This window comes from Penicillium samsonianum (genome assembly GCF_028829775.1).
Source record: "Penicillium samsonianum strain IBT 33392 chromosome Unknown utg000002l_segment0_segment0, whole genome shotgun sequence".
In the NCBI taxonomy this organism is placed as follows: Eukaryota; Fungi; Ascomycota; class Eurotiomycetes; order Eurotiales; family Aspergillaceae; genus Penicillium; species Penicillium samsonianum.
Genome location: NW_026643260.1, coordinates 945,354 through 972,305, shown reverse-complemented (window position 1 = coordinate 972,305; position 26,952 = coordinate 945,354). Strand labels below are relative to the sequence as shown.

The 26,952-nt window shown below is 44.5% G+C and overlaps 9 protein-coding genes across 9 annotated transcripts; 5 read left to right on the top strand and 4 right to left on the bottom strand.

Annotated features, from left to right (window-relative positions):
* Positions 1 to 5,607: 5,607 nt before the first annotated feature.
* N7471_002217 (uncharacterized protein) lies at positions 5,608 to 6,306 on the top strand (the record flags this gene model as incomplete). The annotated part of the gene is made up of 2 exons (XM_057274937.1): positions 5,608 to 6,032; positions 6,237 to 6,306. The coding sequence occupies 2 exons, from the start codon at positions 5,608 to 5,610 to the stop codon at positions 6,304 to 6,306; spliced, it is 495 nt and encodes a 164-aa protein (XP_057139575.1).
* A 1,390-nt stretch (positions 6,307 to 7,696) lies between these two features.
* Positions 7,697 to 8,367, top strand: N7471_002216 (uncharacterized protein; the record flags this gene model as incomplete). The annotated part of the gene is made up of 2 exons (XM_057274936.1): positions 7,697 to 7,787; positions 8,171 to 8,367. The coding sequence occupies 2 exons, from the start codon at positions 7,697 to 7,699 to the stop codon at positions 8,365 to 8,367; spliced, it is 288 nt and encodes a 95-aa protein (XP_057139574.1).
* Positions 8,368 to 11,307: 2,940 nt separating this feature from the next.
* Positions 11,308 to 11,772, bottom strand: N7471_002215 (uncharacterized protein; the record flags this gene model as incomplete). Its single annotated transcript, XM_057274935.1, has 1 exon — positions 11,308 to 11,772. One exon carries the CDS (start codon positions 11,770 to 11,772, stop codon positions 11,308 to 11,310), a length of 465 nt encoding a protein of 154 aa, XP_057139573.1.
* A 2,754-nt stretch (positions 11,773 to 14,526) lies between these two features.
* Positions 14,527 to 17,702, bottom strand: N7471_002214 (uncharacterized protein; the record flags this gene model as incomplete). The annotated part of the gene is made up of 2 exons (XM_057274934.1): positions 14,527 to 16,049; positions 16,115 to 17,702. The coding sequence occupies 2 exons, from the start codon at positions 17,700 to 17,702 to the stop codon at positions 14,527 to 14,529; spliced, it is 3,111 nt and encodes a 1,036-aa protein (XP_057139572.1).
* An 882-nt stretch (positions 17,703 to 18,584) lies between these two features.
* On the top strand, positions 18,585 to 19,244 carry N7471_002213 (uncharacterized protein; the record flags this gene model as incomplete). Its single annotated transcript, XM_057274933.1, has 1 exon — positions 18,585 to 19,244. The coding sequence occupies one exon, from the start codon at positions 18,585 to 18,587 to the stop codon at positions 19,242 to 19,244; it is 660 nt and encodes a 219-aa protein (XP_057139571.1).
* A 243-nt stretch (positions 19,245 to 19,487) lies between these two features.
* N7471_002212 (ankyrin repeat domain-containing protein) lies at positions 19,488 to 20,129 on the top strand (the record flags this gene model as incomplete). Its single annotated transcript, XM_057274932.1, has 1 exon — positions 19,488 to 20,129. One exon carries the CDS (start codon positions 19,488 to 19,490, stop codon positions 20,127 to 20,129), a length of 642 nt encoding a protein of 213 aa, XP_057139570.1.
* A 1,149-nt stretch (positions 20,130 to 21,278) lies between these two features.
* On the top strand, positions 21,279 to 21,866 carry N7471_002211 (uncharacterized protein; the record flags this gene model as incomplete). Its single annotated transcript, XM_057274931.1, has 1 exon — positions 21,279 to 21,866. The coding sequence occupies one exon, from the start codon at positions 21,279 to 21,281 to the stop codon at positions 21,864 to 21,866; it is 588 nt and encodes a 195-aa protein (XP_057139569.1).
* Positions 21,867 to 22,365: 499 nt separating this feature from the next.
* Positions 22,366 to 24,029, bottom strand: N7471_002210 (Zn(II)2Cys6 transcription factor domain-containing protein; the record flags this gene model as incomplete). Its single annotated transcript, XM_057274930.1, has 6 exons — positions 22,366 to 22,684; positions 22,741 to 22,850; positions 22,915 to 23,043; positions 23,104 to 23,170; positions 23,236 to 23,911; positions 23,990 to 24,029. 6 exons carry the CDS (start codon positions 24,027 to 24,029, stop codon positions 22,366 to 22,368), a joined length of 1,341 nt encoding a protein of 446 aa, XP_057139568.1.
* A 522-nt stretch (positions 24,030 to 24,551) lies between these two features.
* N7471_002209 (uncharacterized protein) lies at positions 24,552 to 26,780 on the bottom strand (the record flags this gene model as incomplete). Its single annotated transcript, XM_057274929.1, has 11 exons — positions 24,552 to 24,602; positions 24,667 to 24,935; positions 24,997 to 25,152; positions 25,220 to 25,379; positions 25,450 to 25,773; positions 25,832 to 25,915; positions 25,969 to 26,091; positions 26,148 to 26,157; positions 26,210 to 26,442; positions 26,508 to 26,570; positions 26,619 to 26,780. The coding sequence occupies 11 exons, from the start codon at positions 26,778 to 26,780 to the stop codon at positions 24,552 to 24,554; spliced, it is 1,635 nt and encodes a 544-aa protein (XP_057139567.1).
* Positions 26,781 to 26,952: the final 172 nt, after the last annotated feature.

Sequence of the window (26,952 nt, the reverse complement as noted above, 5' to 3'; positions counted from 1 at the left end):
AGGAATTTAACCTCCTTCTAGTAGAAGGTATATTTTAAAGGTTTGATATAAAGTTCTGCTTTTCTTAGGCATTCGAAAACCTAATATAATGCCTTTATATATGATTCTCGATCTAGCGTAAAAACTAAGATATCGTTAAGATACGCTATATAAACGACATTGACTAGTCCACCTAGCGCTATATAGATATAGCTCTAGAAAGTGGCGGGTGTATTTAATAGTCTAAAAGGTATAACTATATATTTAAAATGGCTATACCTTATACGAAAAGCCGTCTTCTATTTATCACCCTCTCGTATACGGATACGATAGTAGGTATCTTTAATATTAACCTTACTAAAGTATTTTGCTCTAGAAAGTCGGTCTAGGATTTCCGAAATAAGGGGTAATAGGTAGCGATTCTTAACCGAAACGCGGTTAAGTCCTCGGTAGTCTATATAGAGGCGTAAGCCACTATCCTTCTTTAGAATAAAGAGAATTAGTGCGCTAGTAGGGCTTTTCGAAGGTCGGATCCTCTTTTTCTTAATATTATCTACTAAATAGGCCTATAGCTCTTTAAGTTCTATTTAGGAGAGGGGGTAAATTGGACTATATAGAGGGGCTTTTCCTTCCTCTAATTTAATTATAAGTCTAAGGTTTTTATCCTAGGGAGAGTCCCTACCTTTTTATAGTCGAATATATCGCGATACGCCTCTAGTTTGGGAGGGATCTAAGAAGAATCTAGGTGCGAATAGTCCCTATTTTTATCTAGTAGCCATACTTCTTCTAGCATTTTTACTAGGGCGTAGATAATAGCCGCGTTCCGCGATGCTTTAGCGAATCGGTGGGGTTTCATTAGTTTAAAGTCTTTAACTCCGAACTACCATTTATCTACACTTAGATATAGGATAACGTCGAATTTATTAATAAAGGTGCGAGATAGAAGTATAGGGCTTCCTTCTAGGCGGGGGTCCCTCTTAATGCCTATATAGGGTCTTTTTATGATTTTCTTAGTCCCTCTAGAATCTCTTATTATAAATAAGACCTAGAATACACTATGAGTGTGGAGTCGTTTAGGGGAGACACCCTTTAGTGAAGGAGACGAAAATAGAGTAGCGAGTAATTTATTCTTATAAGCGAATTCCTTACTAATAATATCGCATTCCGCGCTAGTGTCTAGATCCGCGTGCGTTTCGTCACCGTTCTATAGGGTAATCGGTATATAAAGCCGCACTATAGTCCTAATTAGCGGGTATTAAGCTAAGGTATTAGGATTCACTCTAGCTCCTTTACTTTTCCCGATCGTCGTGGCTAGGTTAAACGAACTAATTATATTAACGATTAAATCGTTACTTTCTAGGGGCATTCTTTTACCTAATAGTTTTTATCTCTATAGAGGAAATAGGCTCTATTCGGTGTTAAATCGGTATGGTTTCCTCTTCCTTCGGTGGATATTATATATACTCTAGAGGCGTAAGGTCTTCCTTAGTTATTAAATCCCCTACGACCTCGGCCTCTACCTCTAGTTTAGCCTCTTCCTCTTTAGTTACCCCTTCCTTTAAAACCTCTATATCCTCTATAGAATATAGTAGTTATTATCGTTAAGATACCGGATTAGTGTTAGTTCGATGCCGAATCGATCCTTTTTTATCTATCTTAATTTTAATAGGAGTGGTTCTTTCTTTTAAAAGGTGCGAAATATATATGGAAAAGGGTGGCTACTAATTTTAATATTTTATCCCTTATCTCTAGTAGGGTGCTATTATTTATAGTGATTATTATATCTCTTAATGGTTTCTAGAGTTTTATAAATAGGGTTTAGGCCCTCTATTCTTTAGTTTATTTTAGAAGGTGATTCTCTAGTGATTCGAGGTAGGTTTCGAAGGTACGAGGGTCCTAGTAAGGACGTATTTCGGCTTATTAGAAGAGAATAAGGGTATCGGTAACGATATTATAGGAGTTTTAAAGTAGTGTTTTCGTCTATTCCTTAAATATTCCCTAATTGCTAGCGTCTTTAGGGTGTTTTCGCTCGTGAGATACCTATTTACTCTTATAGGTAGTATAAAGGTAATTTATAGCGGCGAGGACCTTTTATATTCCGGAGACGTATTTCTTTAGGGCGCCCTTAAATAGAGCATTAAGGTTATTTAACTAGTCTTCCCTCTATTTAATACCGAAGTCTTCTTCGAACTTATCTATATATCTTTTAATCTCTCCCCTCTAGCTATATTCGCCTTCCGATAAGGAATCGTAGGTATTTCGTGATCGAGACGATATATTTTCTTTATTATAGCTTTCGATCTTTTCTCGGTTTACGTTAATGAGTTCCTAGGTAGTAATGATTCTTTATTAAAATGCTACTTTAGCTTTAAGGGCTTTAAGTGTTTCCTTAACACGTCTAGCATTTTCCGTGACCGTTTTAAGATTCGGTTCCGTAATCTGTAGATCTTGGTTTTAAGATTAGACACTCGATCGTTTATTTTCTTCGATCGGAGGAATGGTTCCCGATTCGTTACCGACCTAGGATAGATTCTTAGGGGTTTCGGTGTTACTTCGAGAGTGGCGGCGAGTAGAGGGAGCTATTATATCTTAGGTAGTTAAAAAAGAAGAATTAGAATTATAAAGGTATACTGTTTTTAGGTGTAAGGCCTATCAACCGGGTAAGATACTATGACTGAGAGGGGAACATAATATATTGTAGAGTGTGCCAAGACTAATTCTTGCTAGAATGGAAAGGATCCTTTGGGGGTCCTTGACTATAGGGAAACCAATATAATAGTGCTGACATTGATATCACCTGACGAACCCCTCTCAGATCGACATCGAATCGATGTCGATCTATTGATAGATCATTGATATGGCCCGCTCTAGGTATTCCAGTTGTAAGGATCTTTTATCCGTTACATAGTCCAACCTACTAGTCTAAATCTTATTCTAGAGATAACTAATAAGCTTATCGGCTTCTTTATCGTTATTTAGTTAACGATAGTTCCTAGGACTTTCTAGTGGTATTTCTAGGATCATTTAATCCGTACCTAGGAGCGCGCTTAGCGTTCCTAGGTTAACGGTGGTTCTAGGGAACGTGACTAGTGTTCCTAGGAGCCCTATATCCGACCCCTAGAGTCCGTAATAGTCTTAAGTCCTATCTAGGCGTATATCCGCGGCCTATAGTCCTAACGAGCCCTAGGGCTACTAACTAGCGTCCTCCTAGGGTTTATAACCCGCTAAGTTATAACTCTAGTTCTAAGTAACGTGTTATATCTATCCTTAACTCTCTACTATATCCTAATCGATCTCTAGATAATCGCTATACTACTCGTCGGCTAACCCTTTAATATATAGGTTGCCCACTACTATCTCTTCTAGGCTTAGGCTTTCCAATTTTGCTAAGAGATCTTCTAAGCTTTCCTTACTTAGGTAGTCCTTTCTAGATTCTTAAGTCGCACGTAATTCTTCGTGTGTCGCTCGTATATATTACTGTTTCTCATACGGTTTCTTCTACTTATATTCTCTTATACGGTGTCCTAGTTTCCCGCACGTGAAGTAGAGATTCTTTTTATAACGCTCGTTTACTTATCTTAAGTGGCGTCTAACTCTATTAGCCTTAGGCTATATAGGTCGCTATCCTATAGTGGTGCCTTATCGCGGCGCCTATAACTAAATCGATTGAAGCCGTACGTCTTACCGCGCTTCCACTAATCTATTTCTTATCGTTCGTACTTTCGTTCGTTAATACGGTTATCGATTTTAACCGCGATCTTAATAAGTTTGTCTAGGGTATCTAGCCTATCGATCCTAGCTAGTTCGTCCTTAATATTAGGTTTAAGTCCTACCTCGAAGTACGGAATATACGCTCGATCGGGCAGATCTAGATACGAAATAATTTGCTAGAATTTAGAGGCGTATACTAAGGCGCTAGTCTATTATCTAATTTTCTATAACTTACGCTTAGCCGTTCTTACTATATCGATATCTCCGAATATTCGCTTAAGGTGCTTACGGAAGTTATAGTATCCTCCGAAGACTTCGGTAGTGGTGGTTAACTACTCGCTAGTTTCCTTCTCGTAGTAGTCTCGAATATATAGTTCGAACTAGCTCTATACCTAGCTATATAAGTAGGTTAATATAAAGATCACCTTACTAGCTTCGGTAGGTAGCTTAGTTTAATTTATATTAAGGTGTATATCTATCTAAGTGAGGAATCCTCGAAGCTTAGTTCGGTTTCCCTTAAAGCACTTAGCCTTAGGTAATCGTAGTGCTTAGATAGAGCTAGTAGGTATAGAGGCGATAACTTAAGACTTGATTTACTCGAGGTACTCGTCTACCTCGCCGAACTTAGTGCCGCTTCGTTCGCCTAAGTCGGATAGTTAACTTATTATCTTCTTAATATTATACTCTAGTTCGCTAACCCTTTTCTTCTGCTTAGCGATAGTGTTATCTCGTTCGACGTCGGAGTTAGCTTCCTCTTAAGTTAGAGTAACCTACTCCCTAATAGGCTTCTTACCCGAACTAACGTGAGATATATTATCGTTTAGTGACTCGAAACTTAATTTAAGACGGTCTTTAATATATTACGCACTACTAACTAGTTATAGTTAGGTTAGAAGGGTTCGGTTATACTTACCTTATACTTCTTAGGTTTCTAACGTTAACGATCTGTTCTCTTAACCGTACTATTACCTAACAGGCCTTACTAGACCTTGCCAACTCCCATGGGACTAAGAAAATTTTGGTCCCATATCCTGGTCCCATCTACTCCCATGGGACTAAAAAAATTCCGGTCCCATTACCCTAGTAGTCCCATGGGGGTCCCATGGGAGTTATGGGACTCCCATATGGTCCCACGCTAGCATAATTTTGCCAAGGATTTCCTATTTCAGCTGCACAAAACTGCAAAGTAATCAGATAAAATACTGTTATTTACAGGCGTATGAGTGTCCCTACTTTCAATGTCTAACAATATGGTTTTTTTATATGACATAGTCCATAATAGAGTTAACAAATGACTCAAGTATATATCAAAAAGCATCCATCTTCAAAAAAAAAACTTCATATACTAGATTGTGGTGGCTTCTGGGCGCAAAGGAGATTTAAACATGGTATTAGAAGGAAGTGGTTGAGCAAAATATATATTTACAGAGAGGTACTACACTACATTTTCTACATATTATTTGGAAAGTACAAATTTGACAAAGATTTTAACAAATTATATTTAATTCCCGCACTATAAGAAACCTTACCTCTAAATTAGTTATATGCACTTTAGAATAACTATTCATACTACGTGGTTATTGAGTAATTTCGGGATAAAGAAGGCTCAAAAGTGAGAATTTTCCCCTTGAAGTTGTGGGGGATTGTAGATACCCCTAAATCTAATCAATTTCCCTTTTATATGGGAGTCCCATGGGAGTCCCACGGGAGTCCCGCGGGACCCCCATGGGAGTCCCGTCGAACAGACCAATAAGTAACATATAATAAGTGGGTACTAGCCTATTTGTGATGTATCTTCGCGCTATTACTCGTTTGAACTCTGCTAGTAGCCGAACGCGACTCTCGCGACTGTAAAGGTAGGTGTTAGAGATATGCTTTTTAAACCCTCTTCTAGTTCAACAGAATTGTTATTCTAGTATGTCGCAATACGAACTATATGCTGAGGCTGGCCCGTCATCCCAGATCACATTATCCCACGCCGGAATTCCTCCACCTTCTTCAGTCTATAGCATTGGCATTATTGATGACCCCCTTACGCCAGATCATTCAATTAGCCAGCAGCCAATCTATAGCGGACCAGAATCCTCAATCCTCCAAATAGAGCCGAATCCGATTCCTCCAAATCTCCGCCGTATCGGTCCTAAACATCAAAAGTTCTGGGTTCTTTGGACTACAATGAATAAGACCGACTTCATTGAGTGGTGGCGCCATACGGCAGGTGCTCACCCACACCCTCCGCTTCATAAAGTGAACTTTGAAGCAAGGTATACCTCTGCTGCTTGGGAGCACTTTGACCAAGTAGCAAACTTTCAAACCGGGAAACCAATGGCACTCTGTCGGAGGTGTGGAAAAGCGCTCTCGCACCCATCCTCGACATTAAATGGTTCGAAGTCACTCGCTGCACATTTATCTAGCCGCGCATGTGTAGTTGCCTCGAAAAAGGCTTCAACACAACAGGATATACAGCAATCGCTCGAACTTGCGGTATTATATACGTCCGATTCTACATTCTATCGATTTGATACTAATATCTATATTACATTTAGTCTACTCGTACGCCTACCCGAAAAGTCTTTGACCAACAACGATTTGAAAGAGCCCAAGTCAAATTTATAGCGAACTCACGCCTTCCATTTCAGATCCTCCGGCATAAAGACTTTGAAGATCTAATTACAGAGGCTCAGCTTTCTCAACAAAAGCTCACCCTTCTATCACCAAAGACCGCGCGGCGTCGGCTCCAGTCAATCGTCCATACAGAGCAGTAAAAGCTCCTTTCTCTTCTCCCAGCCGGAGCGAAGCTATCAATTGCCCTTAATTGTTGGACCTCCCCCTTCCAACAGTCATTCATGGCAATCACAGGCTATTTTATGGATATCAATTGGGATTATCATGAGATACTTCTAGGTTTCATGCCAGTTCACGGCCAGCATACAGGCTCCTATCTGGCAGACGTTCTCCTTGAGGTTCTTCAGCAACAGTAGATTACCAATCGAGTGATTGCGATTACTACAGACAATGCGTCAAATAATAAGACCTTAGTCGATAGTCTATATAATTCAATCGAACGGTTGGAGCTTCCTAATTTCACTGAAATTGTACGGATTCCATGTCTTGCTCATGTGATTCAATTGAGTCTGAAAGATCTCCTTGGCCTAATGAAGGCTGATCCAAAAAACGACAAGACAGCAACAACATGGTCGGAAGAAAACGGGAGTGTTCTTCAACAGGCAAAGAGACAGAAGGGAATCATTTATACGCTAGCTAAGGTAAAGTAACTAATGCCTTTAACAATTTTATCTAATACTAACTGCTACACTACTAGGTGCGGGCCTTCGCAGTTTTCATTAATGCCAGCCCACAGCGACGGGAGGCATTTCTGAATCTTCAAAGCGAAGAACCGAGGCTTGCCCCGATCCAGGATGTACGCACTCGGTGGAATTCAATATATCTTATGCTCCAGCGCGCCAATCGCCTTTCAGATAGCTACCAAAGATATTGCGCAGAGCATCAGCGCCCCGAATTCCGGCTTGGTAAAAGCGAATGGCGGCAGATCGAATACTTGCTCCATATCACAAAGCCTTTCTACAAATGGACGGTTAGCCTATCAAAGATTAAGGCGACAACAATCCATGATGTGTTCCGGGTCTACAACCGACTATTTACCCATTTTGAGCAGGCCCAGGCCCGACTTCGGCGAAAGAAAGTGCCTTGGAAAAAGGCTATGCTTAAGGCTCTTAAGGCCGGAAGTAAGAAACTCTCGGTATACTATAAAGCAACTGAGCAAGCACATGGCAGCCTATATGCAATTGGTACAATTCTTGCACCCCAGCATAAGCTTGAATTCTTTAAAGGACCAGAGTGGGCAGGTGAAGTCGATAATATGGATTCCTCCTGGCATGACATATATGAAAAGTCTCTTCATAATCATTTGGAGGATTACTCAAAACGCCAGCCTGAAAAGCAAGTGCTTACAAAGGCAAAGTCCTCCTCGCATAGCACGGATACAATGATGAGCCTCTTCGAGGAGGATCAACCAGAGCCACCACCGCAGCCGAAGACTGGGTGGCAAGAAGAACTTAAGGGATATCTTAATACTGGTATGTTTAGATGATCATGATTATAACTTAACTAAGCTAATTATATGTAGAACGGAGCGTAGTAAACCCATGCCATTTCTAGAAAGAGAATGAGTATAGATTTCCGACACTCGCAGCGGTTGCACGGGATGTCTTTTCTATCCCAGCTACTAGCGCCGGTGTTGAGCGCCTCTTTAGTACTGCTCGCGATATCTGCCATTATCGACGAGGCTCATTGAACGAAGTAACAATATAGGATTTGATGATGCTTCGTTGTTTATCCAAATTTGATATTGAAAGTGAGGAAACTGGGGAGGATTTCCAACCTGAGGCTACCTTAAATCAGGACGAAAGGACTGAGGGTGATGAGGTAAGGGAGGCGGGACTTCCTGAGTGTATACCAGAGGCAATTAGCGAGGGTGAGGACGGTGATAACTCAGATGAAGCAGGAGAGATTGTTACCGATCAGGAGGCCGCTGAGGAGTCAGATGATGATTCGGCACTACATCCATTGCCTGCCATCGATACTATAAGTCAGGCACGCCCCCAAAGAGATCGTAAGCGGCGTAGGGATGAAGATCTATACGAGTATACTAGATAGTTTAATCACAGGATACTATAATTACACTACTTTTTGACAGGAATTAATCCAGAATCATTCAATGCTACCTCCCACTGTAAGCTAAATACCCATTAATACAGGGCATTTCTGCATATCTTATGCAGGTCACGTTTTTCTACGTGTTTGCAGTGTTTACAGTCCCATGGGAGTCCCATCAAAGTCCCATGGGAGCGGACTGGCACCTCACTCCCATCTCTTGGCACACCCATGGGACCATATGGGAGTCCCATCTACTCCCATGGGAGTGGTCCCATGGGACCAAATGATGGGAGTTGGCAAGGTCTAGGCCTTACTATAGGGTGCGTCCTATTAATATATCGAGGAACGGTGCTAGGTAGAGCGCTGAGGAGATCTATACCGAGGTATTAGTCTACTCGTAGGTGTTATCAAGTTATAATCAAGTAAAGAGTCACTAAGGTTCTAAAGGTATATATAAGTAATAATATATGATTGAAGACGAAGAACTAAACTAGATATATAAATGAGTGTCCTTATATATCCTTAGGTTCTTCCTATATAGCTAAGTAGATCGTAGATAAGTAGAATTGCCTTAGCAGATTCTACCAGTCTACCGTCGACTATTCTACTACTTACATGATCACGTGACGGCTATCCGTAGTATCACCAAATAGAGTATACTTCGGGACGGCTAGCGGGAGGCCAGTTTTAGCTCCCGTTAGTGGCAGAGGTTTGCTAGTCCATATAGGTACATATATATAGGATATCCTCTAGAAGTGGGTCCTACTCAGGGCTGATCATGCTCTTGCTCACTAAGCGTGATCACGGTTTCTCTTTTCCCTGAATGCCCGGGTATCCTAGAGTATAGGATGTTGCACGTGATCTGATGACAGATCGTTCGGTTGGCTCTCGGTGGCCCATCAGTAGTTGCGGTCCCCACAACTGATTGGTGACTAGCATGTCCGTAACATCTGGAGGGGGGGTATCACCATCCTATATCTCTAATACTAGCTCTGGAAGATTAGGATCGTCATTCTAACCTAGCTTCTCTAAAGCAGTATCTGCATTTAAAGGATAGATACCGCATTTTTCAAAGCCAGAGCGTATTATACGGCTTTTAAAGCTTGGTTCCGAACCCTATGGATGCTTGAAAAAAAGTCCGATTTTTGCTTTACTAAACCACCCCACTATACTATATTATTATTATTCTTACGAAAATAATGCTTTAGCACCTAAAACGGCACATCGTTAAGCGGCTGACATATATACGTTGTATGTGGGATAAAATAGTATAGAATAATTTGATTATTCTTATAGAATTTGATAAATTTATAGGTGAGATGGGAGCTATAATTATCTATAAGAAGAAGCCGAAAACCCGTCTTTGTACAGCGATTTTTAGTGCTTTCTTCGAATGATTGAAGCTATTGAAAGGCTATAGTATCGTCGGTCTAACCATTAGGTGTAGGAGTAATCCAATAGTCGTCGGGGAGGTTGGTAGTCCTATACCAATTCTCCATATAGAATTCACCCTTAACTAAAAACCAAGGTGGCATGACCCAGCCATCGGTAGCAATACATTCAATTGAAGTAAGCGATTCACTAGGCCCGCTAGTTCTAATACTAGCAGATTAACCAGCCTTAGTTAAAACGACTTTTCGGGGTTTGCCTTCGCCAATTTTGAAGCCGCTTTCGTCAAAGTTATAGATATTCTTCGATCCGATTTTTAACCGCTGAATAGTATCACCTAGGCGAGTATACTAGGTAACAAGATGACTAGGTGTAACTGCTTCTAGGCGGTCCTTTTCCATTGGTTTTTGCTTGATATAGGTGTATTTATCGGGTAGTCGTTTAATAAAACGGTAGGCCCAATTCATACTAAGGCATATATCTGGATCATGCCGATGAAGAATTTGACGTGCACACTTCTGGATCATATCCGTAGTTGGAGGAGCATTTGCAGAATTCAAGGTATCGATCCAATGAATTAATGCCTGCTCTTGCTCAGTCCCTAATGCTTTGTTAGCGCCAGCATGGCCAGTTTTAGATTTGCGACCGTTGATTCTACCCCTCAGGGTATGGTATGGAACATCAAATTCCCGCGCCAATACTGAAATTACAGGCTTATCATTTTTATGGTAGGCTTGCAAAGCACTAGAGATCCGATCTTCCAAATTTTGGGATGAAAAAGGCATTTTCAGTGGTAGTAAATAGAGGTTAAAAATGGTGGGTGGGTGAGGTTTTGCATTCAACCCGTGCGGCCCACTCCCCAGAGGGAGTTGGGCCGTGCGTTGGGCCGAGTAATATACTAAGTGTATAGTAACATTCGAAACCGGCTTCGACGCTTCAGACAAAGGATTTGTTCCCAGAACCTAGGTGGAAACACGCTAGACCTGATACAGACGAGTTACGAGCTTACCCCAGATCTCGCTGGTGACTTGCTCGCGGCCGGATAACCGTACCCCACCAAAGATATCCCCTGATTTTGATGAACTATTTCTCGCCAACCACTTAATCTCTGATCTTGAAATTAAATTAGAATAAGATATGGTATCTAGGGTTGATTCAATGAGCCCAGGGCCCACTCTTTTTCCCCATACAAATTACCTTAACCCTGATTCAAATGGACTAATCACTCTTTCTATGACGTAGATTGATTGAATGCTGCAATCCGAAAGATTTGAATTGTGGCCTTACTATATTTTGAAGGGGGAGAGTAATACTTATACAATCTGATACTCCCCTAAGTTACCCAAAAAAAAGAAAAAAAGCAGTACAAAATATCATAGAGACAAATTCAGGACGACATGAGATTACCTCCCCAAAACAACACTAGCAAAGCCTAGGGTGGCCATTACTAGCATTTTGAGCTCCGAAAGAGGTTCACTTTAGAAATTCCTTGTATCTTCCGCTAACGGGCCCAAAGTTAGCGCCAGCTAATAAAAATCGGCTCTAAGTGACTTACAGTGGGGAATGGAAGGGCTGCAGGGTGACCGGAAGCTCAGTTCCCTGGGGACAGGTCACTGGTGGTGAGCTAGGGTTTCCAGGACACCATGTCGTAGCCCCACATCCATTGGGCGATACCCTGACACATCCGGGGAAGCCACCACCGTCGATGGGGTTTATAACATAATTAAATGTGCCTTGGTTACCAGAAACATAGCTCACTTCTACCTGCCCGTTTAGTTTCACATCCGCTGAGAATGATCCTGGGATATAAACTGGCGGCCCGCCGGGTGGAGCGTTATATATACCCCCTTGTGGCTCTTCTATCACCTGGACATTAAACTGCATGTCATTGAGTACAACAATAGTACCAGAATCGGCTGGACGGACTGGGCGCGTGAAATAAGGCCTCCAGTAGGGAGCCGGGTTGCCCAAACACGGCACCACGAGTGCGGCGAGAGAGAGCATAGCATACTTCATATTAGGAGTTGATTGAATGTGAGCAATGATATATATGTCAGTATAGTAGGAATGATCTTCAGAGATTGAGGAAGTACACGTTTCAGAGACAGCCGCTATTTATGTCTTTGAATCCAAGTACACAGGAATAGGAATGTACAATGGTGATAAATAATGACCTCAATGAACTGTAGTCATGATGTAAAATCTGTACTTCGTTTTTATTCCTGGTTTTACCTATAGGGACTCGATGTAGAATATTGTTTCCGCATGTAGGATAGCTCAGTGGCAGCAAAGTAAATAAGACCCACTAGATATTCTTAAACTTTAGAAGTAGCGACTAGATATTTAGCAGGGAAATAGATTTTTACCTATAACATTAGCAACACTTCATATAGAATTTCCACAGCTATTTGGAAATTCGTACATGTTAATTTATTATTTCAAACAAAAAGCGAACAAAATCCTTATTCGACATAGGAAAACTATAATATTTTCCATTATCTAAAAGGCTGCACATATTAGTCAAGGACGTTAATGTACTTGCAGATATATTAATGATGTACATATGATGTAACAACACCTTGCTTATTATTCTATATTCTAGGATGGTCTAGAATTATTTCTTAACTTTGACTGCGTAGGTCCGATGACATCTCGACGACTACCTTATCCTAACATATCTACACCCTTCCGTAATCATTATCTTATTATGCCTTTTTTTAAAGAAATTGTTTCTCTTACTGTTGACCACGCCCTTATCTGTAGGTGACCCCCGTAGACCTGAAAAAAATCCATATACCCATATAGAGAGGGGGTAAATTTTCGTTTTTTTTCAAACCCATGTATACTGTCTGAAAAAGCCCATTTTCTATATAACTATCCAAATCAAGGTATAAAGCGCTGAATCATCAAAATACAGACCAAGTAAGAAATGGTTCTTCGGTATAAATCAGTACAAATCGCGTGCCGAAGCTCATGGGCCCCATAGGTTTGAACCCTAGCTTAAAGCCCAAGCCTCGTCGGGTGATCCCCGACCTACCGTACGGCTATATCCGGGTAGATTTGAGAAAGTTAAGTTAACCCGCGCGGGTTAACCTAGCTCCCGTTCTGATCCGCCCAAATTCGCACTAAATGCAACTAGACAACGGGAGGCCGACGATGACGACAGATAGGAGGTCGAGGCACTTACGAACAAGCGGCCGAGAATAGATCTACGACGCCAAGGGCTATCCATTATAACCTCAGGTGGGGGCCTAAGATGGGGCGGATAAAGCGGAGCATGTAGCATCGAGGAGACTTCGCAACAAGGGGGGTCAGCGGAATAGCAGACACTCAACGGGAAGGCCTCACCAGCAGAAAGCAAGCGATCTAGATGGAATTGTAGACTTCTTTATAAAATAGAGTATTGACACACAATCATGCGATACGGTGGATGGCTGGATCACCCCAGTGTTTCTGCTCCTAAGCGACTAGATAGCATTGCAGCCTACGCTTGTCAGAACGACCAGGGAGTCGGATCGAGCGGCATCTCCGGTAAAAATGAAACGGGTAGTGCGTCGGGCTGAAAACCAATGCGCAGGCGGCGGTGGGGGCCAGAGTAAAGAAAGGGGGTGGCGATGAGTGCAAGATAGAGGGGTAGGAAGAATGAAAAAGTGAGAGAGTGGGAGGAAGAGTAGCGAAGACGGGCTTTATGTCGGCGGCATTGAAGGTAGGTTACGTGACAGCGTATTGGGGCGCTAAACCCAAAAAGGCAAAACTAACCCGATATGGTAATTCACAGGTCCGCCGTTTACATTTACAATTGTGCAAAAAGTCGAGGTTGTTACATTAGAAAGCATGCCCGCAGAGCATATGTGCATGAGTCGCATAACCTATCATATCCCATATAGCATCTGGAACACAAAGAATATGGCAGGTTGTTGTGCTCAGTACGACAACTCATACATCAGCGTCTTCATTTCTTGTACTTGCATATCATTTGCGCTCTGCCTTCTGCTTTCCTCCCTACCGCGGTTAGATGCCTGCCCTGATTTATCTCGGTTGTGATATTTGTCTTTTGCATGTCCTTTTGAATGTCCTTTTGGATTTATTTTTGAATGTCTCTGGTGGTATTGTGTTGATATCGAGGTAAGGAGTAAAACTATTTAATGCTTCAAGATATACCTTCCTAGCTAATTCCTTGACAGTGGAGAAAGGCAGTGATGCTGAAAGGTGCAGACGGTAATTGAACTGTATTTGATTTGCCCTCTGTTTTCCTTTTCTGGGTCGTCAATATATGGCTGGCGCAGGTTCGAAAGTGCGGTTGTTGTCGGCTGATACAAAATCACTTTTAATGCTAGTTATACAGAGCTCCGTTTCAAAAGGAAAATCTCCCGTGAAAACACCCCCAGCTACGCGAGAGGCTATTTCCTTGTCTCCCTATCCCCCGACCAACCCCTCAAAGGATGTTTCGACAGATGATGACCTCATGTCGATCTCATGAAGCTTTACTATCACACCTTCCCTATTTGTATCCGTCCTTGGTGATATGGAACTTGAATCAAGGGAATATTCGTATGGCTCGATTAAGAGAAAGGCAATTATCCCAACTGATGACATGAAGTATTGTTTGACAAATCCCCTCTAGACCCCTACTTATGGTGGGCCAATTGATGGCTAACTATTTTTCTGCATGGTAACCCCACTCCAAGGTCTCCCATAGAAGAAGAGAAATAAAACTGAGAAAGGATACCAGCAAGCTCACCCATCCACCACAATAATATTCATGTCCTCTCAGTCCTTTTTGTCACCAACAAGACTAAAGATGGTGGTAAACTCAAACGGCCCAGCCTCAAGTCTATGACCCTCAAAAGCACCAGGCCCACAGCTCGCCGTTCCAATTCCATGGTGCGCATAGTCAATATTGAGCTCGGTCTCATTATTCAACTCCGAAAGTTCATGCGGGTGCTTTGCGCGGTCAAGCTCTAATGTGCCATACTTGCGAAGAGAGAAACTAAACGGCGCATCCATAGATGCCCGAATCTCTGGAACAGGTACAATCGACCCAGCAGAGGCAGCATAAGATGTATCCGGAGGTGAGGAGTGAATGCTCACCCAGCGTGTATCGACGCGATTACCATTCTCCTGGGGCCACTCATACGGCGTCTCCAGCCCACTCTCAATAGTGGCCGTGTACTTTCCGAATCGCGCAGCCGCCTTGGTGTCGCGGTAGGATTCTCCGGGGCCTCTGCCAAACCATGTGGCGGCATCATATTGTCGGGGAAGGCGAAGTGTTAGACCAATTCTTGGGGTGTAATTTGGGTGCGTGCCTGTGAAATCACCCTTGACATGCAGACTCACGGATGTCTCCGTAATATTGTAAGTGAGGATAGCCTCGCATGCCCATTCTAGCACGGTGGGTGCAACACGGACTTTGGTGGTGATGCATACGTTTTTGCCGTCGTCGCTGACACGCCAATTGGCGGATTCAACCACCATGCGACTGCTTTTGACGCGGAAGCGGTTCCACTCGACACAAGGTCCCGCTGTTCCGAGGTCGTTCTGTGTCAGGGCTCGGTATATCCCCAGGTGTGGTCCGCTGTTAAAGATTTTGCCTGCGTCTGTGGACCATGATAGATCGCCTCTGATCAGGTCGTAGGTGATATGGGAGGTGAAACTGTTCGAGTTGATGTATAACCGGCCCGGCCCCTCCTGAACAGACATTGTCAATTGTGGTGAGGTTAAGGTTGGGGGGATTACGAGTTTCTGGTCTTCGAACAAGGGGATTTGCGCCCAGGCAACCTCGTGTCCCTGGGGTGCCCAGGATGTGGTCGCGGCGAGTCGGAAGTTGATGGTGAGCCAGCTCGGATCAGAGCCGAAAGTCACGCCATCGGGCAGGTTGAGCACCTTGGATTCTCCAGGCTTAATTTGGGGAATTTTCCATGGTATTGGGTCAGTGTTTCCCGTCTCTTTAACAAGGTGCCATGAGATAGACAAGTGATCTAGGATAATAAAGTCGTAGTGGTTGACCACTTCCAGGCTACTTTCCTTGAGTGTCACCGTAACTGGCTCAATGGCCTTTTTGTATTCTGTTAGCCCCGGGCTGGGTGTGTGATCCGAAAACACCATTCCATCAAGGATGAAGTCTGCATCATTGGGCTCGTCGCCAAAGTCGCCGCCGTATGCGTAATACGAGGTGTCACCATCTCTCTTGAGAAGACCATGGTTACACCACTCCCAAATAAAACCACCTTGGAGAAGCTTTTCAGTGCGGTAGGCCTCAATGTATTCTTTCAGTCCACCTGGACCGTTGCCCACTGTGTACGTAACAAAGGTTAGAAGACATGATAGAAATTTCACCAAGCTCAAATTTCAAACTTACTGGCATGCCCGTACTCGCACTGAATGAGAGGTCTATCAGGCTTCTCGCTAATGTGCTTTTTGAGGTCGTCAATACTCCAATACATGGTTGAGTACAAATCTGCGCTAATAGCCTCCCGATCACCCTCGTAGTGAACGAGACGGGTTGGATCAGCCTCTTTAATCCACTTGTACATGCTCACATGGTTCTGGCCGTAGAACGCCTCGTTTCCAAGGGACCACATAATGATACAAGGGAAGTTCTTAAAGCGCTGAACAAGCTCAACAGCCCGATCAAGATAAGCATCCTTCCATTCTGGATTGTCGGATGTCCACTTGGTGGCCATTTTGTAGGAGGTCTCTTGAATTTCGTACTCGGTCATAAGTGGCTGGTTCGGAATATTAGATCGTTCCACGGGATCGAAACCGTGGGTCTCAAGATCCGCCTCTGCTATAACGTAAAGACCAAGTTCGTCACAAACTTCGTATAATCTGGGATCATTTGGTTGATGACAGCACCGCAGGGCGTTGATGTTGTGCTTCTTCATCAAAATGAGATCCGCACGCATATTTTCATACGGCACGGCGCGGCCGTGGAGGTGGTGATGTTCATGACGGTTCATGCCGTATAAAATGATGGGCCTACCGTTGACCAAGAAGTTTTGTCCTTTCTGCTCGATGCGGCGGAATCCAACGCGCTGGGGAATTGTACGGCCGTTGAAGGTGAGAGTCAAGGTATAGAGAACTGGATATTCGGCAGACCACAGCTTCAAATCATCACCAGATACATTGATACGACCAGATTCTTTTGAAGAAAATGTGAGCTCCTTGAGTAACGTGCCATCCGGTCGATATAACTTGGCCTGGACATCGGCATCTTGTCCCTGTATTGTGACATTGGCGAGCAGTTGAGCTGTAGATAGATCTTCGTTGAGTGTTGGGACAGCGTTGAAGTCGATCACTGAGCTGAGTGGAAGTGCCAGCAAGCCAACATCTCGGAAGATGCCACTAAGAAGCCACTGGTCTTGTCGCTCAATATACGAGCCATCACAGAACTCGTACACGCGCACAGCGATGGTATTTGCGGATCCGGTAGGCCTAAGTAGGGAGGTGATGTCAAACTCACTAGGATTGCGTGAACCTTGCGAGTACCCAACTTCTTCTCCGTTGATCCAGAGATGAAAAGCACTATCAACACCTTCAAAGCGGATGCGAATCTGTTGTCCTTCCCACGTGGAAGGAGTTACAAACTGCCTCCAGTAAGACCCAGTCTCGTTGAGGAGTGGCACTTGAGGGGGATTCACGTGAAACGGGTAGTTGACATTGGTGTAGGTTGGATGGGAGTAGCCCTGGAGTTGCCACATTCCCGGGACTTGAATGTCGTCCCAGCTCAAGGGATTGGCAGTGGACCACTCAGGTGCCTCGAAAGGAGAGGCATCGTGCTGGAATTTCCATGTGCCATTGAGGGAAACATATTCGCCCTTGTCGCGGTTGAAGGTGAGGGCCCGTCCCTCTGAAGCATAGCTGTAGAAGTGCGCCCGCGGTGGAAGGGTGTTCTTGTGGATCACTTTGAGGTTGTTCCAATCGGGTAGAGCTGTAGGAAAGGACATTATCATAGGATGTATCTCGAGAGAGCTGCAAATGTGATTGCTTGAGATGCAACCGGGGGATGTTGAGAGGGGTGATCAGATACGCTTGAGCAATGGCGGGGCTAAGATTGTGCAAGCCACTACCTTAGTTTTACAGCAACACCGGCTAAATATGAATTACATTTTGCCGATATTATCTGCCAATATATGGCTCTGCTGGCCCATTGATCTGACAGGCGGGATAAATGAGGAAACATATTAATTATGGGGCTGGTGCTATACGGAGTAAGACTCGGTGAGAATGCTGAGGTATATAGAAGATTTGTTTCACAAATATTCAAAGCGCCTTTGAATGATTTGATTGAAATTAAATTTGCATATATCGTTCGCCTATGCGGTATCTCGAATTACCGCCTGAGAGCGGGCTGAGTTCAGGTGCCTGAAATAAGGCACAAGCTTGGAATAAGGCACCCGAGCGCCAAAATGTGGGAAATCGACCAGATCGCTTTAAGCCTATGTAGGTAGCCCATGATTAGAGTTTGATTATCTCAAAAATCTGACTACAAAATCGTTGAAAACCTTGGAAGAATAAACAGACCGATTAATTTATTTTTCCTTCTAATCAACGCAGTGAAAGAAGGAAGGTGTTTATTGAGTATGATTGGCTAGGGAACACTCTCCACTCTAAATCAAGCTAATTTCCTAATACCCAGCACCCCCAAGTCTGTGTATTCCTAGGGGTATTTTACGTACAGGGGACGTATTGAAAGTTGGGTATAAATTCGGCAGCTTGAAGACATCCGGACCTTGCCGCATTCCCAAGGTCGCCAGGTTGTACCTTTCTCCATCCGCAGACTTACCCCCTATGACTCTCAACAACCGCAAGATCGTATCAACCCCATCATGTCGGGAATTCGATTACCGAGGCAGCTATACCCCTGGCTTCCAGACCATTTTCGTCACCTTTATCAGTGGCTGAATTCCACGGAACCAACATGGGGCTACACAATCTACCGGACAACCTACACCCCGCAATCTCATGCCTCTTTTCCGCGCATGGTCGACCTTACCACGGCGTACATCAAAAAAGGATATTACGATACATACGAATCCTGCCTCCGCTATGAACCCAACGCAGCTGAGTTCGAAAGAACTCCCTTCGATGAAATGTGGGCTAAGTACAAGCCACGCGTCATCGAAGATGCTTCCCAGTTCGACGGAGCATCGATAGATCAGGTCCGCGCGCATTTTAAAGCCTGGGCAACTAAGCGAAATAAGCTCGATCGCTTTCCTAGTTACCGCATGTTTATTGTAATTGACGAGGAGAGTTTTCGGACTTTACAAAACGCTCCGCTTCCAGATGATCTGCCAAAAACACTAGAAGATAGGCAGCGTCATTATGTGAAAGTCATTGAGGCATTGGAGGAAGACTCCGAGCCGCCGTTTCCAGGATGGATGAAGTGCTCTCTGTCCGGGATTTTCGACCTGTGGCCGAATATGCAGGAGGGGTCTTACCTAGAGGAAAGCTATTCGCTGAGACCCTACGGCACAGATGTTTATTGAGTTTGCCATTTCATCTGGGGCTCGAAGATTCCTGTAACTAGACCCAAGACTGAATAGTTGCATAGTGTCGGTTCCGGGAACGATGCCCTCGATGTTTTCGGCATAGCGAAAGTTCTTTTGATGGAAGACTGGCAGGTCGATATTTACGATGGCACCCAGTGAACCCCATTGTTGTGGATGGCGGAAATCGGCTCCCACAAAGCAGTTAATTTCTTGTTGACTGAAGGGGCCAATTCAAACTGCATGGATATTCACGGCCGGACCGCCCTATCCTATGCAGTGCTGCAGGGACATGAGGAGGTGTTTCGAATACTCAAAGCAAGAGGGGCCCATATGGAATCAAAAGATGATGAAGGGCGAACTCCGTTATTTTACGCAATTTGGGGTGGACATGAGACTATGGTAAAGCTCCTTCTGGATGAGGGTATCGATGCAAATTGCGAAGACAACGGCAAACAAACACCCCTTTTCCATGCCATACAACACACCTTTGAGGGATTGTTTGAGACAAATAAGAGAGTCAAAATCGTGAAGTTGCTATTATCGAAAGACGTCGATCTCTCTCGCAAGGACAAAACCGGCCAAGTTCCCCTATCATATGCAGTGCAAGGCGGCAACAAGGCTTTGGTAAAACTACTCCTTGAAGAAGGTGCCAATATAGAATTTGAGAATGATAGAGGCGAGACTGCACTGTCAAATGCAGTGACACGTGGGCATGAGGACGTCGTCAAGCTTTTGTTGGGATGGCACGCTAACCCAAGATGCAAAGATTATGATGGCCAGACCCCACTGTCAGCCTCAGCAAGACGTGGAAATGAGTCTATGGTGCGAATTGTTCTAGAGGGTCTTATATTCGAAAGCCGTCCTAAATGCATTTGCGTTTAACGATACGCTCTAGGGAACCAATTTCACAGCTAGATCCGAATTGTGTAAGACGAGATGTTCGGAACTCCATATTGCTTAGATAAGAAGAGAAGAATGAAGGGTAAATCAGATCCTGAAGTAATGAGACAATAACGGACGGAATTAGATGGACTTATAAATGACAAGAAAATCGATATAGAACTTAATTTGAGATCTCCTCAACTAGGGAATTTTGTATCAACATTTGGCCTGTGCCCACCTGTTCGTGCCTTAATATGCTCCGAACTTTCGTTCTCCACCTCCCTACGGTACGCCGTCAACCACTAAATTTCCAAAATTATTACTCTCAGCAATTATTGACTTTTGCTGTGGTAGGCCGGGTCCACGTGTGTTGACTGCCCACCATGCCAACAGAGTAATACTCCGTCAACTAGTTATAGGAAGTGATAATTATTTTCCAGCTTTATGGGGCAGCACCAAGCTTTTCTAGGATGTTGAGCCGGACTCGGCAATTCCATTTGCGGCAATTTGGAATAACCAATAAATCCGGCTAGGTATGCAACGACATAATTTTCTTTAGTATGATTTTACCCGGTCCCTGACCCGAAGAAAAATTGAGCACAGTTAGGACTTAGGTAAAATGAAACCCTCACACTGTACCAATAATCATGCAAGTCGTCGAAATTCGGGGAGTTTCGATGGTGCCGACTCACGTGTTGCCGTGTCAGAGTTTCTCAACTTATCAACTTCACTCGCTCCACTTTTTAAGCAAACCAATTGACGCAGCTAAGCTCGTTGTTTCCTTTTGTTTGGACTCTTCTACTTGTATTCAAAAAGCGGAAGCCACTGGAAATATCATTCACTTAAATGTTCCATTCGAAACTGTGGGGAACAATTGTGAAAGCAAAGACATCGGTTTGAAAAGATCCAAAATTCCTATCTCCCAATGGGGCTTTGTCTCAAACGGCCTTAACATCAGACCATGGTGGGTATTTGTATTTCATTTATTGATATCGTAGAAATTGACGCACCATACTACTTCCAACTTTAAGTAAAAGAATGTCTCTACTGTCATCCGGAATATTTGAACAGCGGCCAAAATAGCTGAATTTCTGGGGAAAAACAATCAAATCCCTGTGTACTCGTTTCTCTATTGAGTGGTCTCTCCAAATGATCTCTTCTACCATTGTTGCCAGCCTCCTATTTGGCTTAGCCCAAATTCCTAGCATTGTTGCTAAGCCAGTCGCTTCAAACAATTCTACAGACGTCATCGTTACACTCAGTGCCTCTGATTACATCCCAAATGCGAAGGGAAACTTGAGTCTTTTCGACGTGGATTGTCTGTTCTCGGGTTATGACGCCGATACTCGGGCCTGGCTCATTTCCCTTGACCCAGCCCCGGCCACTACCGATGAGGGAAAGGCAATCATACTTACTGAAGCGGCTTATTCTAAAAGGTTCGACGCGAATGACTTAGATATGGTTGAAGATGTCGAGTATATGTTGGCTCAGGTTGCTGGCAATACTACTTCCCTCGGAAAGCATACCGGCTCTAGCACCTTTTCCACGAGCTCACGCCACGTTGTGAAATGGAGCGCTTGCGCGACCTTTTTTTCATGCATAAGTGGAAAACGCTGTAGCTTTGACCTCGTGACGGACAAGGCTCCTCGCAGCAAGTGTATGTCCCGTGGAGGGAGTCACTGCTGTATAAGCTGGTCTACCTACAAGGTGCGGGCAGCCTTCTTCTCTACTACCTGAATATCGTGCAACTCCGAGGTCGAAGCGAAGGACCTAGTGAGCGCCTCCTGTGAAGGTCACGGCAGCTCCCCTCAGGGTGGCGACGTATGCCTCAGTAACCGAGCCACTCATTGTGGCTGATATCCTTTCATAAGGCCTCTATCGAAGGTCTGTGCTTGGATGAAGCTGTTGGCGCCAAAAGCACCAAGGCGGGGAAGGAGTACAATGTACTACGGAAAAAAAACGAGAGAGCACACAGAACGGGATACTGTATTGCTTATTAATAATATCTTAAATATCTTAGGTCTTAGATATTTATTTTTTATCTATTTATAATAGTAATCTAGGAATTTTAGTCAATTCTTTCTACTCTTTTTCAAATAAGCTTCTCTTTATTCTTAAGTCGCAGCCCATGGGGGTAGTTATCAGGATTGCCTGAAGTGTGAAGATATGGAAAAAAGGATCCCTGGAGAGGGAAAGAAATTATGATCCCAGTTGGTCGGGATACCCCGTCTACCATCTAAACCATTGCTGTAGCTAGCGTAAGCATAAACCCCATTGTATCAGCCTCTGCATTCCAGAAATCCATCTTGTGAATCATGCTCGGGTCACTATTCGCCTTTTGAGCCTCCATCAAGTCACCGAAATACGTAAGCTGCCTCCCAGGAATAGTTGTCTGTGTTGCGCTGTAATCCGCTTCCCAGCCTTTATTAGTTCGGCATTCCCACAGGGATCGGCCACCCGGCAAGGGAAGACAATGATATTCTTCCGACGTGTCGCAAGGGATACCCGTTTTGGTGGATATGACCTGTCCGATCAGGAACCAGATGCATGCAACCCTAATGGTTGCTTTTGTCAGGGCAATAAATGAATCCATCAAACATAATCCACGTACCTGCGCCGAGACTCGGCAAATACCCAGTCGGGCCAGCGCCGGCTAGGGTGTGTTTGCTCTGGAAGGCTAAATGGGCCTTGACAAAGCGTGCGGAAGCGACCGCAGAGAGTCTGAATTTTTCATATTAGCACCATTTTCGTCGCCCGATTTATAGGAATAGAAAAGGAAACCCACTGCGAAGGTTAGTAGCATATTAAGGTCATGCTCGCTATGATACGCCGCGTCGTCGACCACGCGCATAATAATGTAAATAATATAACATTGTATCGAAGCAAGTAAGTCCTCCGGCCCAAATGATTCAGACTGGATAATTTCCATCAGCTTTAGTAGTTCCATATGAGCAAAAACGCAAAGTAGGCTTACCTGGTCCATTAGTCGTCGCTGCTCAGTCCTAATAGCGTTCCAAACAAAGGCTCTTGTATCGGGTGTTCTGGAGGCGAACATCTGTGCAATACTCATGCAGTTACCAATAGGCTCGGGTAGTGTCTTCCGCACTTCAGGCCCATCTCCACGGTGCCAGTTGGGATGAATAAAGGGGGGAAAGCCGCTCTGCGGACCATCATTTGCGGGAAAGCTCGCAGGATTTGAATCAGATGAGTGGCGTGTCGCTGTGCAATGGGATCATCAATAGGTAGCCGCGTAAGAAACCCCGCAACGGCCAAGGGTGAGACCTTTGGCGGCGCAGAAAGTGCAGCAAGCAGCTCCGGTGGATCCATGCCCCAGCTTTGCAAGCCGAGTGTGAAGTCAGGAGTGTTTGCTACCATCGGTGCAGAAGCTTGTGTGGTCTTGGAAACAGCGAGGCTTGGATCCATTAAAAGAAAGTCCGTAGAATTCGACTGCCCATCCCAGATCATATTATCTGCCAGTTGGTCAATATTGGCCATCAGGCTGACTGTATTGCCGTCATCTAGATTAGTGCTAACTGAGTCTGTTGGTGTTCGTGTGTCCATTAGAGGGGTCTCATCGGCGCCGTTTTTCTTAGGCAGTTGCCGCCGACCGGGTCGCTGTTCATATATACATTCGATGCCGCGTCGTAGACATCGAGTGCACGATGGATGAGAGCTGGTGCATTTTGTCTTGGCAGCGCTGCAGGCGCGACACGACAGAGTTCGCGCGTGAGGCCGGTCTGTTGCCTGACGGCAATATTCCAGGTGCCGGTTTCTGGAAGACACTAGAAAAATATTAGCTGTGTCACTCCTCAGGACGCTCAGCAGTATCAGTTTGAGACCTGTCAAAAGTATCAACTTACGTTGTTTGAAGGGCTTCGAGCAGAGGGTACATGCGTACATGGCAGCTAGTTGATCGTAGTGGAATAAATAGAAGAAGAAGCTATGGCCGATCGGCTAGATTAGTACCTTTAGGGCTGAGATTCCCAGAACGTGGTAATTGTGAAGTATTAAGAAGGGAGTTAGCAGTCCAAAACGCTGACGTGAGGGAACAAACGTCCATTTAGTAATGGGACGGCGAATCTGGCCGGCACTAGCGTCGGCCAGTTTCGCCGTAAAACAAAGAACAAGAGTCCAAGAATGGGATTAATCCCGGACAAAAAGCCCAAGGGAAATTAAAAGATGCTCGAAAATAAAGAAATTTCAAGGGAGAATATATTGCTCAATTCCTCTAGTTTTAGAATGCGAATAACCCGAAAACTAGGTAAACCAATGAAATGACCCTATCCATAACCAGTTTCAGACACGCTCCAACTCTGCATCTGACTCCAGGGCTTAAGTATCACAATTTAGGTATGCCCTAAAATCTAAAGGGCAGGGATTTGGCTGTGAATTTGTTGATCGTTGCCTACCCAAGCGACACATTTATGCTGCGATTGCTGTGCCCTTAGCACCCTTGGTGAAAAGCATGTCTTTCTGTAGGAGGAGTGCAAGTCAGTATAAATTTCATGAAATTTAGCTCTGGATTTGCAGAACATACCCCTAGGAAAAGAGACAACACCACACAAATGCCACCTGCAACAGCGAGCAAAATCCACACTGATCGCATAGCAATAACAATAGCATCTATCACGGCGGCCGATTGGGCGCTTGTCAAGCTAGCGCTGAGGGAGGAGCTGGTTCCAGCAATAAATTGACGGACATCGACATCGCTAGCATTAGGCAGGAGCTTGTGGATCTTCTCGATGACCAGATTTTGGTAGGAAGTGCCCATGATCGCCAAGAAAAACAGGATGCCCAAGAATTGCGCTAATAAGAACGTCAGTATGCGTCTTCCGCTGCAGGGCTGGAAAAATCGCCATGCGCTTACAGATACTCATCAAGCCGACGACATTGGTCAGCTCGGTCATTGGAACCAATTGCTGGGATACACTGTAGCTGGCCTGGCAGTAGGAGCCGACGCCGATTCCCATCAACGCAGTATATCCATAAATAGTAGAGTTCGAGGTATTCGCATTAACAGTGCCTGATCAAGATTAGTTTCATCAGCGCTACGCCCCGCATTCAGATGTTTCATGGATTTGAGAACATACACATCAATGCTGAGCTGATTACTACCAGCGCGGCACCACCAAAGTACCAGGGCATATAGTATCCAAACCGGACCATAAGAGCAGCGTTAATCAAACAACCAGCGACCAGTATGAAAACGTAGGGTAGAAGCTGCACGGCGGCTTCAAGGGCTTTGTCAGCCTAAAATTTGTAATTAATATCGACGTCCACCAGGAGTATCAGGGGAAGTAACAGGGAAAAGAAAGCATACCTTCGCAAATTCAAAGTACAAGGGGATATAGTAAATAGCACCTTGGAGCACACCTGATGACAAAAACATTTGGACAGACAAATTAAGCATAAGAGGGCTCTTCAGCAAATGGCTAGGAAAGAGAACCTGTTCTTTCTTCACAAGCGGGTGGAAATACTGCGCCAGAATAAATCCGACGCAGGTGACCGCCGTCATGACCCAAAGTCCGATTTCCTGAGCAGAATTCCAAGCATAAACGGCACCTCCGAAGTTGATGGCCATAACGAAACATGCGATGAATCCATTCAGGAAAATGATGGACACCCAGTCCACTTGCTTGTGCTTCTGAAGAAACGTAGCCGTTGGCTGTGCGTCGATATTAGGGAGCAGGAAAAAAGTAAACAGGGGCAAATAGGGCGGCAATTATGAGGTTAATATAGAAGGTCCAGCGCCATCCTGCTGAGCTGTCTGCGAATGCACCGCCGACCTATATAGCAAGTTAGATTATACCGTGTATGGAGGATATCGAAGAAATCATACAATTGGTCCGAGGACAGTGCCAATGCCCCAGACAAAGCCGACGAGCCCGATATAATGCGGACCTTCGCGAGGACTAGTTGTCATCGCGAGGTATGTGATGCAACCGAGATACATACCCGATCCCTACTTTCGTTATTTTTTCAAAGAATAAATGTCCTAGTAATTCAGCGGAGATCTACTCCAATTCCGCTAGTCATATTATTAGCAATCGCAACTGAACAGGAAGAGGGACCAGACGTACGCAATCACTCGTCCAATGATCAAGGCCGTCATATTCGGTGCCGCGCCACAGATAGCACTTCCCACCTCAAAGAGGGCAACCGTGAGGATATATGTCCATTTCAGGTTGAAGACTCCGAATGACTTGCCCCAAGGAAGAATGTTCATGGCTCCAAGTGCATAGCCAGAGCTCAACCAGGGAAGCAAATCTGCCTGGCCAAATCGACTGATCATCGCAGGCGAAATATCCGCAACCTGAAAACCACAAATTCCAGTAAGTAACTGGGATAAATGAGGTTGAAATTGTGGTGGAATCTTACTGCAGTCGTATCCAATCCGAACAGGAAAACAGACGAGAAAATCGCCAACACAGCCAGAAACCACTACAATCGTTAGCAATTGCCGAATGCCCTGCGTGGAACAATTCTCACTTTGACACCATGAATTGACCGGTACTTGTTTCGCTCATCCTCAACCTGCACAGTCTCTTTTGAACTGTCTGGCGTGGAGGCCCCAGAGCTCAAGTGCCCATTGGAGTCATCAAAAACGTTGGTCGCGTCCAAAGACGGTCCTTTTTCGCTAAAATCGGCCATTTTGATGGGCGATACTGGAATGTGAGATGAATGACTGGAAAAATTAATACGAGGATAGAAAGTTGACAGTCTATCTTAATACCATTCCTTAAGTATTGGGGGCGTTTTTTCTTCCGTGCCGGCGAATTTGGCCGACAGCCCGGCGAGCGGCGCCGGTATCTCGTCTTTGACA